The sequence below is a fragment of the Odocoileus virginianus genome, chromosome 1, assembly GCF_023699985.2.
Source record: "Odocoileus virginianus isolate 20LAN1187 ecotype Illinois chromosome 1, Ovbor_1.2, whole genome shotgun sequence".
NCBI classification, from domain to species: domain Eukaryota; kingdom Metazoa; phylum Chordata; class Mammalia; order Artiodactyla; family Cervidae; genus Odocoileus; species Odocoileus virginianus.
Genome location: NC_069674.1, coordinates 13,402,154 through 13,418,973, shown reverse-complemented (window position 1 = coordinate 13,418,973; position 16,820 = coordinate 13,402,154). Strand labels below are relative to the sequence as shown.

General features: G+C 40.2%; 1 protein-coding gene across 1 annotated transcript; it reads left to right on the top strand.

Moving 5' to 3' along the window:
• The first annotated feature begins 2,285 nt into the window (after window positions 1-2,285).
• LOC110148817 (olfactory receptor 9A4) lies at window positions 2,286-3,230 on the top strand. Its single transcript, XM_020911026.2, has one exon. It carries the CDS (start codon window positions 2,286-2,288, stop codon window positions 3,228-3,230), a length of 945 nt encoding a protein of 314 aa, XP_020766685.1.
• Window positions 3,231-16,820: the final 13,590 nt, after the last annotated feature.

Below are 16,820 nucleotides of genomic sequence, written 5' to 3'. Positions count from 1 at the left end.
CAGAGATCATCTGCGAAAGATGGACTTCATGCAACCCTGGAGATGAACAGAGAATATGGACAGATGTCCATTTGTGGCCTCTTAGGTTTTCAACAAGTGTCTTGAACCCACTTGTGGGGTCATAGCTTCAGGGTGGCTTCGGCTCTGTAGGGCTCCATGTAGTCGGGGCGAGGTGCAGAGCATTGAGGTGGCTGACTATTGACAGCTGGGATTGTGCGGTGGTGTGTGAGGGCCTGGGAGGGAGGCAGCCTGGTTGTTGAGAAGCTTCTGACTGGGGGTGTTCAAGTGTGACCACTGCACAAAACTTAAACTTCCCTGGTCTCCAACTTGATTGGCCTCAGGAGGGAAGAGTGGAAGTTTCTTCAGCTTTTCCTTGACTACCTCCCTCGTGTGTATCTGCCTGTGCAAATTGTTCCTTAGTGAGTAACCATCCTTGGGGACAGACTAGGGAGAGGAGGAAAGAGGCAGAGAGAACGAGAGACAGGGAGACAGCTGGATCCTTCTCAGCACCATTATTTCTGGACTTCTTCAGGTTTCTGTGTGTGGCCAGTTGTTCTTCATTGTGAGTGGAGACAGCAGAATCAGCCTGTCTGCCAAATATTGCTCTCTACTAGCTTTACAGGAGCTGGGCTGAGGTGACGCCTAAAGGGTGGTAGAAATTACATTCCGTCCCCTTCTCTGGCGGTGTGTCTTCCAAGCGATCTCCCTCTGCGAAAAGCATCACCATGGGAAGGCCTGAGCAGGGCTGCCTCCTGGAACAAGGGCATGTAGAGGCTGACGAGTGAACTGAGACAGCTGCAGAGCAGACGAGCTGTGCGTCAGACCACCCCTCGATAGCAAGGAGCAGGTCGGGGGGTGTGGGCACAGCCCTTTGCCTGAGAGAGCTGAGACCCTACACTCTCTTTTCTCACCGTCTCTCCCTTATTCATTTGCCATTTGTAAAGGATGTGCAGCAAGAGAGACTGCAGGCTGACTGGACACTGGTTTAGAGAAGCATGAGTGGAGGGAAAGCTAGTCAGGTTGGACATTATTTACTGTATGGTTCTTTATCTACTAATTGATATATTCAGTGAATATGTTTACAGAGCACATACATTGTCAGACTCTCTGCTTGTCACTTGTGGTGATATAAGAATACTAAAGAATGTGCCTTCAAGGTACTGAATTCTAATGTGGGATTTTGATGATAAATGAATAAACAAGTAAGCATGATAGATATCAGATATTGATTAGAGCCAAGTGAAAGCCATCTGGTTGCAGGGGAATTGTAATCTCAGAGTGAGAAATCATCAACTAGAAACTGGCCAGGTTTTTCCTGCATAGGGGAGACATATTCAATGAAGGCAGAGATGGAAGATCATTTTTTTCATAAAAGTAAAGAGGAACGCATGGATAATTCATTCTAGGGAGCCAGCTCCCCCCAAATCAGAGAAGTACTTCATACTTCATTTCAAAAATAGCTCTTATCTCATGACAATGCTCTGGATTGATCCAAATTCCCACCAGTACCCCTAAAATGATAAATAGAAGAGGCAACAAATTTAAAATGAATGTAATTGAAATGGAGCCTGTTTTTAGCAGATACAGAGGAAAGAAGTAACTGTGTCTTCCTGTGATTAACTAGGAATTGTGTCTCATAGGCTCCTCTGGTGGCTTAGGTGGTAAAGAATCTGCCTGTAATGCAGGAGACCCAGGTTTGATCCCTGGGTCGGGAAGATCCCCTGGAGAAGGGAATGGCTACCCATTCCAGTGTCCTTGCCTGGAGAATTCCACGGACAGAGGAGCCTGGCGGGCTACAGTCCATCAGGTTGCAAAGAGTCTGACACGACTGAGAAATTAACATTTTTTTTGTCTTCTAACTGTTTACATACCGCAGTCTTTGCAGGACATGGACAAAACAGGTACAGAAGAGAATTTAGGGCATTCAGGATGGAAGGGGTCATTGTATGAATGAGCATGTTGTGTTCCAGGACATAGATAGGGTAGCAGAGCAAAGATGTGAACTGGGATGCAAGGGTGCATACTGGGGAGGGTGGGTTTTTATGCCTAGAGTGGTATAGGTGACCGTTGCTCATTTTTCTGGACCTATGCTATTATCTTAATATACTGCACATTCCTTGATAAAGTATCAACCATTAACCTTGTGTAGAAAATAGTCATGTTGTAGGGCCAGGAGTAGGGTGTATTTCCTCAAGTTGAAAATGTCTTTCATCTTTCTGAGGTTAGAAGTATGTTATCTCTCCATTGCTCTCTAGACTTCACGAGGAACGAAAGTTAAGAGCTACATGTTGGGGAATCACTCCAGTGCCACTGAATTCTATCTCCTTGGCTTCTCTGGATCTAGAGAACTACGCCATATCCTCTTTGCTATCTTCTTCTTCTTCTACTTAGTGACATTAATGGGTAACACAGTCATCATTGTGATTGTCTGTCTTGATAAACATCTGCAGTCTCCCATGTATTTCTTCCTTGGTCATCTCTCTGCCTTGGAGATCCTGGTGACCACAATTATTGTCCCCATGATGCTCTGGGGGCTGTTGCTCCCTGGGATGCAGACAATATCTCTGGTTGCATGTGTCACCCAGATCTTCCTGTACCTTGCTCTGGGGACCACAGAGTTTGCACTGTTGGGGGCGATGGCTGTGGACCGGTACGTGGCTGTCTGTAACCCCTTGAGGTACAACGTCATTATGAACAGCCACACCTGCAACTTTGTGGTAATTGTGTCATGGTTGTTTGGGTTCCTTTTTCAAATTTGGCCAGTTTATGCCACATTTCAACTTTCCTACTGCAAATCAAATGTGGTGGACAATTTTTTCTGCGACAGAGGGCAATTGCTCAAACTATCCTGCAATAATACTCTTTTCATGGAATTCATCCTCTTCTTAATGGCTATTTTTGTTCTTTTTGGTTCTTTGATCCCTACAATTGTCTCCTACACCTACATCATCTCCACCATCCTCAAGATGCCCTTAGCCTCTGGCCGCAGGAAAGCCTTCTCCACATGTGCCTCCCACTTCATCTGTGTCGTGATTGGTTACGGCAGCTGCTTGTTCCTCTACGTGAAACCCAAGCAGTCGCAGGCCACGGATTACAACAGAGTTGTTTCCCTGATGGTTTCCGTGGTCACTCCTTTCCTCAATCCTTTCATACTCACTCTCCGGAATGATAAAGTCATTGAAGCACTTCGGGACAGAGTGAAACAATGCTGTCATCTCTTCAGGAACTAGTCTTGCCCTAAAACTTTTTATATGGGAGAATACATTCTGAATTCTAGAATGGTCTGAAAAGCACTTTGAACTGGAGCCTAATCATCATCAAATAATCTGTGTGCAACAGAATTCTTTCACATTATATCCATGGTGTTTATCATTATAGATCGTTATTTAAAAATTCAGTTTATTTTATATATATATGTTTCACTTATGATGCATGTCACAATAAAATGTTTTATTCTTTTTTTAATTTAATTTAATTTTATTTTTTTCCATTTATTTTTATTAGTTGGCTAATTACTTTACAATACTGGATCACAATAAAATGTTTTAAAATTAAATGTAATAATAATATATATGATATTTAGGTTTCCGAAGAAGCCAGTATCAGAAATATATTCTCTGGCTCCAGAATTGAATAACTACTTGATTCCAGGTTCTTGAATCATCTTCTCATAGATTGTCCTTAGCTTTATATCCTCTGACTGTGTGAAGCTCCCCATTCCTTCTCTGGCTCCAGCATATTCTCTTGTTTTCCTATCCCAAAGTCCTGTGGCCTTAATACTTCTCCGCACATTTTCTTGGCTGGCTCTGAACTCAGTGCACAGTCTGATACTTGTACAGTTTCAGGGGTGGTCATTGTTTAGGTGCAGACACGCCTCTCTAATCTGTGGACCTTCTTGGGGTGTGGGAGGAAGCGCTGAGCAAGGAGTTCTCCCACCTGCTGGCCCCCAGGTTGTGCCGCCCGCCAGGAGGGGGCTGGGTGCACAGAGCTGCTGTGCCTGAGCTGGAATGGAGGGGAGAGCTGGCCTGGCTGGGTGGCTGGGCTGAGGGGAGTGCAAGAGTGGAGGAAGAGGCAGCCTTTGTCCCCTCCCTGGATTTCTCACATTCTGCCATCCCTTCAAGGTCCCTGCTTCCTGTCCCTTTATTTGTTCATCCTCTCCTGGCCGCTTTCCCTCCTGATTCCTCTCTATAGCTCTCTTTCTGTGGTTCCAGGTCTTTGATTCATCTCTGGGTCCTTTTTTTCCTTTCCCCTCACACACCCCGAGTTTACCACACTAGTATCCAGTTTTCCACAGAGATGTCTCATGCCTCCCTTATAGCACTGACAACCTCACCACTCCCCTAATCAGCACACCCTACCCCAGTCCTAATCCACCTCCCCATTTCTTATGTCATTAGCACAATGTTATCAATTTCTTTGTTAGTGTCTCTGTAATAACAACATATTGATGACAATGAGATATCTATTGGTGACTGGTTAAATAAATCCTGTTTTGTCTGTATAATAAAATATTTTGTTGTTCAGTGGCTCAGTCATGTCTGACTCTTTGTGACCTCAGCACACCAGGTTTCACTATCTCCTGGAGTTTGCAAAACTCCTGTCCATTGTGTTGATGATGCCATCCAACCATCTCATCCTCTGTTGTCCCCTTTTCCTCCTGCCTTCAATCTTTGCCAGCATCAAGGTCTCTTCCAATGAGTCAGCTCTTCATATCAGGTGACCAGAGTATTGGAGTTTCAGCTTCAATCAGTCCTTCCAATGAATATTCAGGACTGATTTCCTTTAAGATTGATTGGTTTGATCTCCTTGCAGTCCAAGGGACTCTCAATAGTCTTCTCCAGCACCATAATTTGAAAGCATCAGTTCTTCAGTCCTCGGCCTTCTTTATGGTCCAGTTCTCATATCCATACATGACTACTGGAAAAGCCATAGCTTTGACTATATGAAACTTTGTCGGCAAAGTGATGTCTCTGCTTTTTAGTATTCTATCTAGATTTCTCATGCTTTCCTTCCAAGGATCAAGTGTCTTTTAGTTTCATGGCTGCAGCCACCATCTGCAGTGATTTTGGAGCCCAAGATTATTTTATATTAATCTATAAAAAATGTGAGACAGAATCTTTCCTGTGTGATGCTGGTGATACTGAGATAAACAGCTTCTTCTACACCAAGTTCCCAGCATTTGGAAGTCAAGAACTTCTTCACTTCAGAAGACAAAAGTAGGAAAAAAAGATGTTTTTGCATTTGATTTCTGACAAGGGAAGGGACATGATTAACTGTTTGAAAGAATTGCATCAGAGTCTCTCTCGAGAGAAATTCTGAGTGATTTTGTGCTGGAGGTTTTAGTAGAAGCTGAGTTAAGGTATATGCTATCTAAGAAGGAGATAATTGCTTTAATTCCTTACAAAGTTTTCAAAGTGAGAAAATAATTAATTAGTCCCTGTGAGTCAGTGCAAAGAAACTTTTCAGCTGGAGAAAAATATTTTTCCTGGTTTAGAATGCCGCCCAACACTTACAGATGCTCAGATATGGAGAAATCTCCCCCTCCTGACTAGTAGCTTTTGGAGAAGATCCTAAATTAGGGATTAAACAGCTCTGTGTTATCTACAGATTAACATTAATAAATTATGTTGCTATCATACACTTATGTGTGTGCACACACGCCAGTGCACTCATGCACATGCCTGAGTTTAACCCACCTCTCCACCTCCTGTGCAAAACCAGCCTCCTTGGGTCAGAGGGTAACCATGCACTCTGATATTTGTGTTAGAAATGTGAGCGATGCCACTTCTCCAGTTACAGTGTCAGCAGTTTCCTTGTAGTATTGAGGGTCAACTTATAAGTATTTATCTTCTTACTTTTTTTATTTTGAACCTTTCCACACTCAATGTCAGCAGGTATTTTTAAGCTCTTCATGCATGCCTCCTCTCTGCATGACTCCCTAATTTCCAGAGAGAGCTCAGAGGAGGCACCTCTCCTAAATCTGCCCCTTTTCAGCTATTCCAGTCCTCCAAGCTAAAGCACAACTCTAGTTTGTTCTCTTCCTCTGTTCCCGATAGGAGCACATTCACTCTATGTGAGTGCCCTAGTAACTCCTTTGTTCCCTAACAAGTCCAGGGCCAGAAGACAGAGAATGAAGCACCAGGGAGGGTCAGTAGTCATGAAAATGAAACAGCTGACCCCTCACCCGGGATGCTGCAGTTAAGTTCCAGGGAGGAGAATAAGAATTCTTTCTGTTTAATATGGTCAGCTGACCATTTCCACTTACTCTCCCAATCACACTAAAAGGCAATGTAGGAATCAAAAATTGTTAATTAACAAGGACAAAGAAAATGGGGGAAAAGTTACAATGGATAATATTTTACAGTTTTTTTAATATGGAAAGCAAAAATAAGTGTTTCCAAGGTAATACGATTGAGATACAAACTAAATTCTGCAATGGGGAAAGTAAGAAGAAACAGGTCGATTCACCCAACAGAACTAGTCAGTCAGCACATAGAGGCCTCAGCTACCAAGGATTGTGAGAGTGAGAGCTTATAAACAGGCATACTGCTTAAAAGCTTATGTAAATAGCAACCAGGCACTGCAGGTCCCTTGAGTTTTCTGTGTAGGCAAGGAAATACCTGTTCCACAAGTAGAGTGACCCCTGATCCCACTTTACCCAGGACTGTCCCATTTTAGAAACTGAAGGCCCCATATCCCAGACACTCCTCAATCAACTGTGAAGCCAGGATGGTTGGTCACATTATCTATATCCAGCTGACCTACCAAAGCAGTTGGAAGAACCAAGAGAATGAAAAACAGAAGAAAAAAAATTCGAGGAAAATGAAGATCAGTTAGAGGACAAAAACAATTTTAAAAATCCTATGACACATATCTTTTTAAAATAAGGACATGTTTTGTCCTGAAGAAAAGGATACTGTGTGAAAAAAATCAGAAAATAAAGGAAAATGCTCCTAGAATATAATATTAGGACTAGAAAAAAGAAATTCATAAATAAGCTGAAGAAGAAAATAAAAATGCCCAAAACATATAAAAAATAGGCAATAATTTCAAAAATCAGAAAGGTAAGCAGCTTAAAAGATTAATTCAGGAGTCCCATATCTGAACATAAACATTCTAAGATAGAACAAGGGAAGCATAAATGAGTGAATTACAAAAGAAAGTGTAAGAAAATCTCCCAGTTCTGAAGAATTTGTTCTCTGCAATTTAGAAGAAGTCTCTAAATGCAAAGCACTGTGAACATACGAATGAAAACCTGCACAAAGGCACCTAGCATCCCAAGGGGGGAACTAGAACACTGCAGGGTCAAGATTCCATGGCATAGATATAGTGACGGATAAGATTTTGTATAGAGTTTTGAAGATTTCAGTGGGAAGATACTTAAAAGCCAGTCCATGTAACTCAGGGCTTCCCTTGTGGCTCAGATGGTAAAGAATGTGCCTGCAACGCAGGAGACCTGGGTTCAATCCCTGGGTTGGGAAGATACCTTGAAAAAGGGAAAGGCTACCCACTCCAATATTCTTGCCTGGAAAATTCCATGGACAGAGGAGTCTGGCAGGCTACAGTCCACAGGGTCACAAAGAGTCAGACATGACTGAGCGACTAAAACTCTCATTTTTTTCATGTTCCATGTGACTCAAAAGGGTAGAAGTTGGACAGAGGTAGATATTACATTAAGTTAGTTTAAGGCTTGACATAAAGTTAAAGAGTTCAAGAATTAAAGCTCCCTTCCACAGACATGTGTTCATCCCTAGAAATGGTAAAGCTGTGTTCCCATTTTCACCTATTAATAATGTTACAGGGAAGATTCTTTCAATATGGAATCTCCCCATTGCCTTCTTGTTTGTGAGTTTTTAAACTCTCTGTCAGCCCCTTCTCAACCTGCTTTCAATCTTTTCCAGCATCAGGGTCTTTCCTAATGAGTTGGCTCTTTGCATTAGGTGGCCAAAGTATTGGGGCTTCAGCTTCAGCGTCAGTCCTACCAATAATATCCAGAGTTGACTTCCTTTAGGATTGACTGGTTTGACCTCCTTGCTGTCCAGGGAACTTTCAAGAGCCTTCTCCAACACCACAATTTGAAAGCATCTGTTCTTGGGCGCTCAGCTTTCTTTATGGTCCAACTCTCACATCCGTACATGACTACTGGAAAAACCATAGCTTTAACTCTATGGACCTTTGTTGGTAAAAGGATGTCTCTGCTCTTTAATATGCTGTCAAGGTTTGTCATTGCTTTCCTTCCAAGGAAATAGGATCTTTTAATTTCATGACTTCAGTCACCATCCACAGTAATTTTGGAGTCCAAGAAAATAAAATCTGTCACTGTTTCCACTTTTCCCCCTTCAACTTGCCATGAAGTGAGGGACTGGATGCCATGATCTTAATTTTTTGAATGTAGAGTTTTAAGCTAGTTGTTTCACTCTCCTCTTTTACCTTCATCAAGAGATTCTTTAGTTCCTCTTCTCTTACTGCAATTAGAGTGGTATCATCTGCATATCCGAGGTTGTTGATATTTTTCCTGGCAATAAGTCCTAGTAGACTGTGATAATTTAAGAGTGCATATTATAATCCCAGATAGCAACACTAAAGTAATCAAAATAGTTATGTATATAATGCCAAAAGAAATTATACTAAAAAAGATAAATGTTTAATTAATCCAGAAAAGGAAGAATAGAAGAAAAGAAATGTACTAGGACAAAATAAAAAGATAGGAAAATGGCACACTTAAAAAATAAAAAATCATATTCTATGTAAATGGACTAAATGCTAAACAAAATTGTCAGGCCAGCTCTTGATGTCTATCCTTGATACACTTGAAATATAAAGATATATAAAAATATAATTTCCCCATTTAAAAAAAACCTTAACTTAATCACAGCTTTAATGTCCTTTTTGCTATATAACATTCATAGGTTCTGGCAGTTAGAGTGTAGATTTTTGGGACAGGGTGATCAGGCATTATTTAGCTACCACAACTTGTAATTACAAATTTTCCTGCAAAGAAACTCTTGGCCTGGATGTAATCAAATTTTCCAAATATTTCAGGGGGAAAGATAGGCATACTTCAGAGACATTACAGGTGTGGCTCCAGACAACTGCAATAAAGTGAATAATGCAGTAAAATAAGTGAATTTTTAAAATTTTATTTTTTTAAAAAAATTTTCCAGTGCATATGTTGTGTTTAGGCTATGTTACCTGTTAAGTGTGCAATAGCATTATGTGTAAAACAGTAATGTACTTACCTTAATTAAAAATACCTTATTGCTAAAATATTCTGAACATCATCAAACAATGCAGAGTTGCCACATTCTATTTGTAAGAAACTCAATTATCTGCAAGGCACAGTAAAACAAAGCACATTTAATGAAATGTGCCTAAAATGCCACATTTTCCCATAAGATAGAAAGAGGTAAAGAATCCATCTGCTAATGCAGGAGATCAGGAAACGCGTGTTCGAACCCTGGGTCAGGAAGATGCCCTGGAGAAGGGAATGGCTGCTCATTCCAATACTCTTGTCTGGAGAATTCCATGAACAGAGGAGCTTGGTGGGCTACAGTCCATGGGGTTGCAAAGAGTCAGATATGACTTAGCAACTGAGCATGCACAGAAAAAGGAGACATATTTCCCAATTCACTTTATAATAACCAAAATGACCTTGATACCAAAACCTGAGAAAGATCTGATAAGAACAGAAAACTTCAGGCTGATATATTTCATAAAGATAGAAGTAAAAATCCTGAATAAAAAGGTAGCAAATAGAATTCAGCAGTATATAAAGGAGATAATATATTCCAGAATTCACCCATAATCTTTCCTAGTCAATTTCTTTTCAGGACCAAGGCAGTCACTTTGGGGATTTCTGAAAACATGGATTATGATTATTTTTGACCTATTTTAGAGCATTTATAGTGGAGTCATAAAGTTGGAGAAGGGAAAGCCTAGCATTCCAGTATTCTGGACTGGAGAATTCCATGGATCATATAGTCCATGGGGTCGCAAAGAGCTGGACATGACTGCATACTTTTCCCTTCACCTCACAAAGTATTCAGTCTTTGGCGTGTTCCTTTTCATTCCGTGTAGTTACGGGAGATTGGTCTCCATGCTTCTTGTTTCGTGAGTTTTTAAACTCTCTGTCAGCCTTCTCACTGTTCAATCTTTCTCACATCAGGGTCTTTCTAATGATTGGCTCTTTGCATAGTGGCCAGTTTGTGTGGCTTCATGTCTTCAAGCGTCAGTCTGAACAATGAATATCTAAGTTACTTCCTTTAGGATGACTGTTTGGAACTCATTGTGTCCAGGAACTTTCAAGAGCCTTCTCCAACACACATTTGAAGCTTGTTCTTGGTCATGCTTTTTGTATGTCCAAACTCACATCCGTACATGACTACTGAAAACCATAGCTTTAATTTATGGCCTTGTTGGTAAATGATGTCTCACTCTTATATGCTGTCAAGGTTTGTCATTGCTTCCTTCCAAGAATTGTTTTTTAATTTCTGACTTCAGTCACACACGTATTTTGGATCCAAGAAATAAATCTGTCACTGTCCACTTTCCCCCTTCAACTTGCCATGAAGTCGGAGGATGCAATGATCTTATTTTTTGGAATGTAGAGTTTTAAGCTAGTTGTTTCCTCTCCTCTTACTCATCAAGAGATCTTTAGTTCCTCTCTCTTATGCAATGAGTGGTATCATCTGCATATCCGAGGTTGTTGATATTTTTCCTGGCAATAAGTCCTAGTAGACTGTGATAATTTAAGAGTGCATATTATAATCCCAGATAGCAACACTAAAGTAATCAAAATAGTTATGTATATAATGCCAAAAGAAATTATACTAGAAAAGATAAATGTTTAATTAATCCCAAAAAGGAAGAATAGAAGAAAAGAAATGTACTAGGACAAAATAAAAAGATAGGAAAATGGCACACTTAAAAAATAAAAAATCATATTCTATGTAAATGGACTAAATGCTAAACAAAATTGTCAGGCCAGCTCTTGATGTCTATCCTTGATACACTTGAAATATAAAGATATATAAAAATATAATCTCCCCATTTAAAAAAAACCTTAACTTAATCACAGCTTTAATGTCCTTTTTGCTATATAACATTCATAGGTTCTGGCAACTAGAGTGTAGATTTTTGGGACAGGGTGATCAGGCATTATTTAGCTACCACAACTTGTAATTACAAATTTTCCTGCAAAGAAACTCTTGGCCTGGATGTAATCAAATTTTCCAAATATTTCAGGGGGAAAGATAGGCATACTTCAGAGACTTTACAGGTGTGGCTCCAGACAACTGCAATAAAGTGAGCAATAAAGTGAATAATGCAGTAAAATAAGTGAATTTTTAAAATTTTATTTTTTAAAAAAAATTTTCCAGTGCATATGTTGTGTTTAGGCTATGTTACCTGTTAAGTGTGCAATAGCATTATGTGTAAAACAGTAATGTACTTACCTTAATTAAAAATACCTTGCTAAAAGAAGCCATTGTTTACGTTGTAGGAGTTGCTACAAGAAGATGGGAATTTTGTCGTTTTCCACTTTAGTTGAGAACTTGTGCTCCCTTGAAAGCTCTTGGAAATATTGATTTTGGAGCTATACATAAGTTTTCATGAGTAGATGAATTCACAAATACAGAATGTGTGAATAATGTGGATTGACTATACCATTCTCTTGCTGATGGATATTTGTTCTGTATCACTTGACGTAATGAAGATTATACTATGATGATTAAAATAGACATCTCAGGGCGGACATATTTTTTCATTTCTTGGGTAGATAACTGGGAGCAGAATTGCTGAGTCATCGAGGAGGTGTATACTTAGTTTTAAGAAACTGACAACATTTTTCCTAATGAGTTTTGCTAGTATCCACTCCTTTCTACTTCTGAGTATCTGTTGGGTTCCCATGGCCTTAACACTGGAGGGACATCCGTAGTAAATGAAGTGGGCCCTGAATTAGGGAAGTTGGTTTTGCAACAAGGGTTCTGAGAGAAGAGTGTAGTTTCCTTGGATTCCCTCCATTGCCAGCAGCCTTGCCTCATGCATCTCCAGCTGTCATGACAGGAACCAACATGATCCGAGCTCAGAGGCTAAAAGGGAGATGCTGGGTCAAGGGTGTCCTGAGCAGCTGGCAGCGCAGTTCCTATGGGGATGAGAACTTCTGGGATGTGTCTTTACTTCATGATGTAAATACTGACTCCTCATATGTTACTATCATTATTAAGAATGGCAAACGACGCACATGGTAATAAAAATTTCCCATATCTTCCTATGGAAATCTGTATGGCTGGCCCCCATATGATCTCATTTTAAGAGACTGTAAATTGATCCAACGTTTTGAAGGGTGCTTAGATAACAGCTAAGAAATGTAGCATAATTTAGGGAACTTTTGCTGTACAAAGGTACATGCCTACAGGTAAATGTATTTATTGCAGCATCATATACTCATGAAAAGCTGGAGAGGATGCAATGTTTTTAAGCAGGGTGCTCAATAAGTAAATGGTGGTTATTTTCAAAAGGTGAATATTTATTTAGTAATAACATGATGTGAGAGATATATGAGTGCTAATATGGAAGGGTTTAATACACCCACACACAAACATACAACAAAGAAAGCAGCAAGTAACTAAATAAGCAAGTAAAAGACCATATAGAGATATGCATATGTATGATAGAAAATTCCTCTATGGATTTAATAGAAGCTAATCATAGTATTTAAACATATGAGACAGATCAGGAGAATCAAGCATTGGTGAGAGGGACATTTGTATTTTGTTTTCTATTCTCTATAAATTTCTTTAACCAGGAGTTTTTTTTTTAACTTTTTATTTTATTTTTTTTCCATTTATTTTTATCAGTTGGAGGCTAATTACTTTACATCATTACAGTAGTTTTTGTCATACATTGAAATGAATTAGCCATGGATTTACATGTATTCCCCATCCCGGTCCCCCCTCCCACCTCCCTCTCCACCCGATCCCTCTGGGTCTTCCCAGTGCACCAGGCCCAAGCACTTGTCTCATGCACCCAACCTGGGCTGGTGATCTGTTTCACCCTAGATAATATACATGTTTCAATGCTGTTCTCTTGAAACATCCCACGCTCGCCTTCTCCCAGAGTCCACAAGACTGTTCTATACATCTGAGTCTCTTTTTCTGTTTTGCATATAGGGTTATCATTACCATCTTTCTAAATTCCATATATATGTGTTAGTATACTGTAATGGTCTTTATCTTTCTGGCTTACTTCACTCTGTATAATGGGCTCCAGTTTCATCCATCTCATTAGAACTGATTCAAATGAATTCTTTTTAATGGCTGAGTAATATTCCATGGTGTATATGTACCACAGCTTTCCTCATCCATTCGTCTGTTGATGGGCATCTAGGTTGCTTCCATGACCTGGCTATTATAAACAGTGCTGCAATGAACATTGGGGTGCACGTGTCTCTTTCAGATCTGGTTTCCTTGGTGTGTATGCCCAGAAGTGGGATTTTTGTATGGAAATACAAAAAACCTCGAATAGCCAAAGTAATCCTGAGAAAGAAGAATGGAACTGGAGGAATCAATCTGCCTGACTTCAGACTATACTACAAAGCCACAGTCATCAAGACAGTATGGTACTGGCACAAAGACAGAAATATAGATCAATGGAACAGAATACAAAGCCCAGAGATAAATCCACAAACCTATGGTCACCTTATCTTTGACAAAGGAGGCAAGGATACACAATGGAAAAAAGACAACCTCTTTAACAAGTGGTGCTGGGAAAACTGGTCAACCACCTGTAAAAGAATGAAACTAGAACACTTTCTAACACCATACACAAAAATAAACTCAAAATGGATTAAAGATCTAAATGTAAGACCAGAAACTATAAAACTCCTAGAGGAGAACATAGGCAAAACACTCTCTGACATAAATCACAGCAGGATCCTCTATGACCCACATCCCAGAATTTTAGAAATAAAAGCAAAAATAAACAAATGGGACTTAACTTTTTATTTTGTACTGATCATGGAGGATGGTTTCTTATCTCTCCTTGCTAGTTTTTGGAACTCTGCATTCAAATGCGTATATTTTTCCTTTTCTCCTTTCCCCTTTGCTTCTCTTCTTAGGTATTTGTAAGGCCTCCTCAGACAACCGTTTTGCCTTTTTGCATTTCTTTTTCTTGGGGATGGTCTTGATCACTGCCTCCTGTACAATGTTGTGAACCTCCATCCATAGTTCATCAGGCACTCTGCCTATCAGATCTAACCCCTTGAATCTATTTGTCACTTCCACTGCATAATCATAAGGGATTTGATTTAGGACATACCTGAATGGTCTAGTGGTTTTCCCCACTTTTTTCAATTTAAGTCTGAATTTGACAATAAGGAGGTCATGATCTGAGCCAGAGTCAGCTCCTGGTCTTTTTTTTTTTTGCTGACTGTATAGAGCTTCTCCATCTTTGGCTGCAAAGAATGTAATATACCTGATTTTGGTCTTGACCATCTGGTAATGTCCATGAGTGGAGTCGTCTCTTGTGTTGTTGGAAGAGGGTGTTTGCTATGACCAGTGCATTCTCTTGGCAAAAGAGTTCTCTTCAAGAAAATTAGAGATACCAAGGGAACATTTCATGCAAAGATGGGCACAATAAAGGACAGAAATGGTATGGACCTAACAGAAGCAGAAGATATTAAGAAGAGGTGGCAATACACATAAGAACCATACAAAAAGATCTTCATAACCCAGATAACCAGGAGGGGGTAATCGCTCACCTAGAGCCAGATATCCTGAAATATGAAGTCCAGTGGGCATTGGAGGTGATGGAATTCTAGTTGAGCTATTTCAAACCCTAAAATATGATGCTCTGAGAGTGCTACATGCAATATGCATGCAAATTGGAAAACTCAGCAGTGGCCACAGGACTGGAAAAGGTCAGCTTTCATTCTAATTCCATAGAAGGGCAATACCAAAGCATGCTCAAACTGCTGCACAATTGCACTCATCTCACACTCTAGCAAAGTAATGCTCACAATTCTCAAATCCAGGCTTCAACAGTACATGAACCATGAAGTTCCAGATGTTCAAGATGGATTTAGAAAAGACAGAGGAACCAGAGATCAAATCACCAACATCCGTTGGATCATCAAAACAGCAATGGAGTTCCAGAAAAACATCTATTTCTGCTTTATTGACTATTTCAAAGCATTTGACTGTGTGGATCACCGCAAATTGTGGAAAATTCTGAAAGATATGGGGATACCAGACCACCTGACCTGCCTCCTGAGAAATCTGTATGCAGGTTGGGAAGCAAAAGTTAGAGCCAAACATGGAAAAGCAGATTGGTTCCAAATTAGGAAAGGAATACATCAAGGCTGTATATTGTCACCCTGCTTATTTAACTTATAAGCAGAGTACATCATGAGAAATCCTGGACTAGATGAAGCACAAGCTAGAATCAAGATTGCCAGCAGAAGTATCAATAACCTCAGATATGCAGATGACACCACCTTTATGGCAGAAAGCAAAGAGGCACTAAAGAGGCACTTGATGAAAGTGAAAGAGGAGGGTGAAAAAGTTGGCTTAAAACTCAACATTCAGAAAACTAAGATCATGGTATCCAGTTCTATCACTTCAGGGCAAATAGATGGGGAAACAGTGGAAACAGTGAAAGACTTTACTTTTCAGAGCTCCAAAATCACTGCAGATGGTGACTGCAGCCATGAAATTAAAAGATGCTCTTTGGAAGAAAAGCTATGACCAACCTAGACAGCTTATTAAAAAACAGAGGCATTATTTTGCCAAGAAAGGTCCATCGAGTCAAAGCTATGATTTTTCCAGTGGTCATGTATGAATGTGAGAGTTGGACTATAAAGAAAACTGATTGCCAAAGAATTGATGCTTTTGAACTGTGGTGCTGGAGAAGACTTTTGAGAGTCCCTTGGACTGCAAGGAGATCCAACCTGTCAATCCTAAAGGAAATCAGTCCTGAATATCTATTGGAAGGACTGATGATGAAGCTGAAACTCCAATACTTTGACCACCTGATGTGAAGAACTGACTCATTTGAAAAGACCTTGATGCTGGGAAAGATTGAAGGCAGGAGAAGGGAACAATAGAGGATGAAGTGATTGGATGGCATCACCACCTCTATGGATATGAGTTTGAGTAGGCTCCGGGAGTTGGTGATGGACAGAGAGGCCTGGCGTGCTGCAGTCCATGGGGTCTCAGAGAATTGGACATGACTAAGCAAGTGAACAGAACTGGTTTTGTATTGAGGTATAGACAATTAACAATGTTGTGATAGTTTCAGGTGAACAGTGAAGGGACTCAGCCATATATATGCATGTATCCATTCTCCCCCAAACTCCCTTCCCATCCAGGCTGCCACATAACACTGAGCAGAGTTCCATGTGCAATACCGTAGGTCCTTGTTGGTTACCTATTTTTTTTTTCATTTAATTAGTTGGAGGCTAATTACTTTACAATATTGTAGTGGTTTTTGCCATACATTGACATGAATCATCCTTGGATTTACATGTGTTCCCCATCCCGATCCCCCCTCCCACCTCCCTCCCCATCCCATCCCTCTGGGTCTTCCCAGTGCACCAGCCCTGAGCACTTGTATCATGCATCCAACCTGGGCTGGTGATCTGTTTCACCCTTGATAGCATACTTGTTTCAATGCTATTCTCTCAGAACATCCCACCCTCACCTTCTTTCAGAGTCCCAAAGTCTGTTCTGTACATCTGCGTCTCTTTTTCTGTTTTGCATGTAGGGTTATCATTACCATCTTTTTAAATTCCATATATATGCATTAGTATACTGTATTGGTCT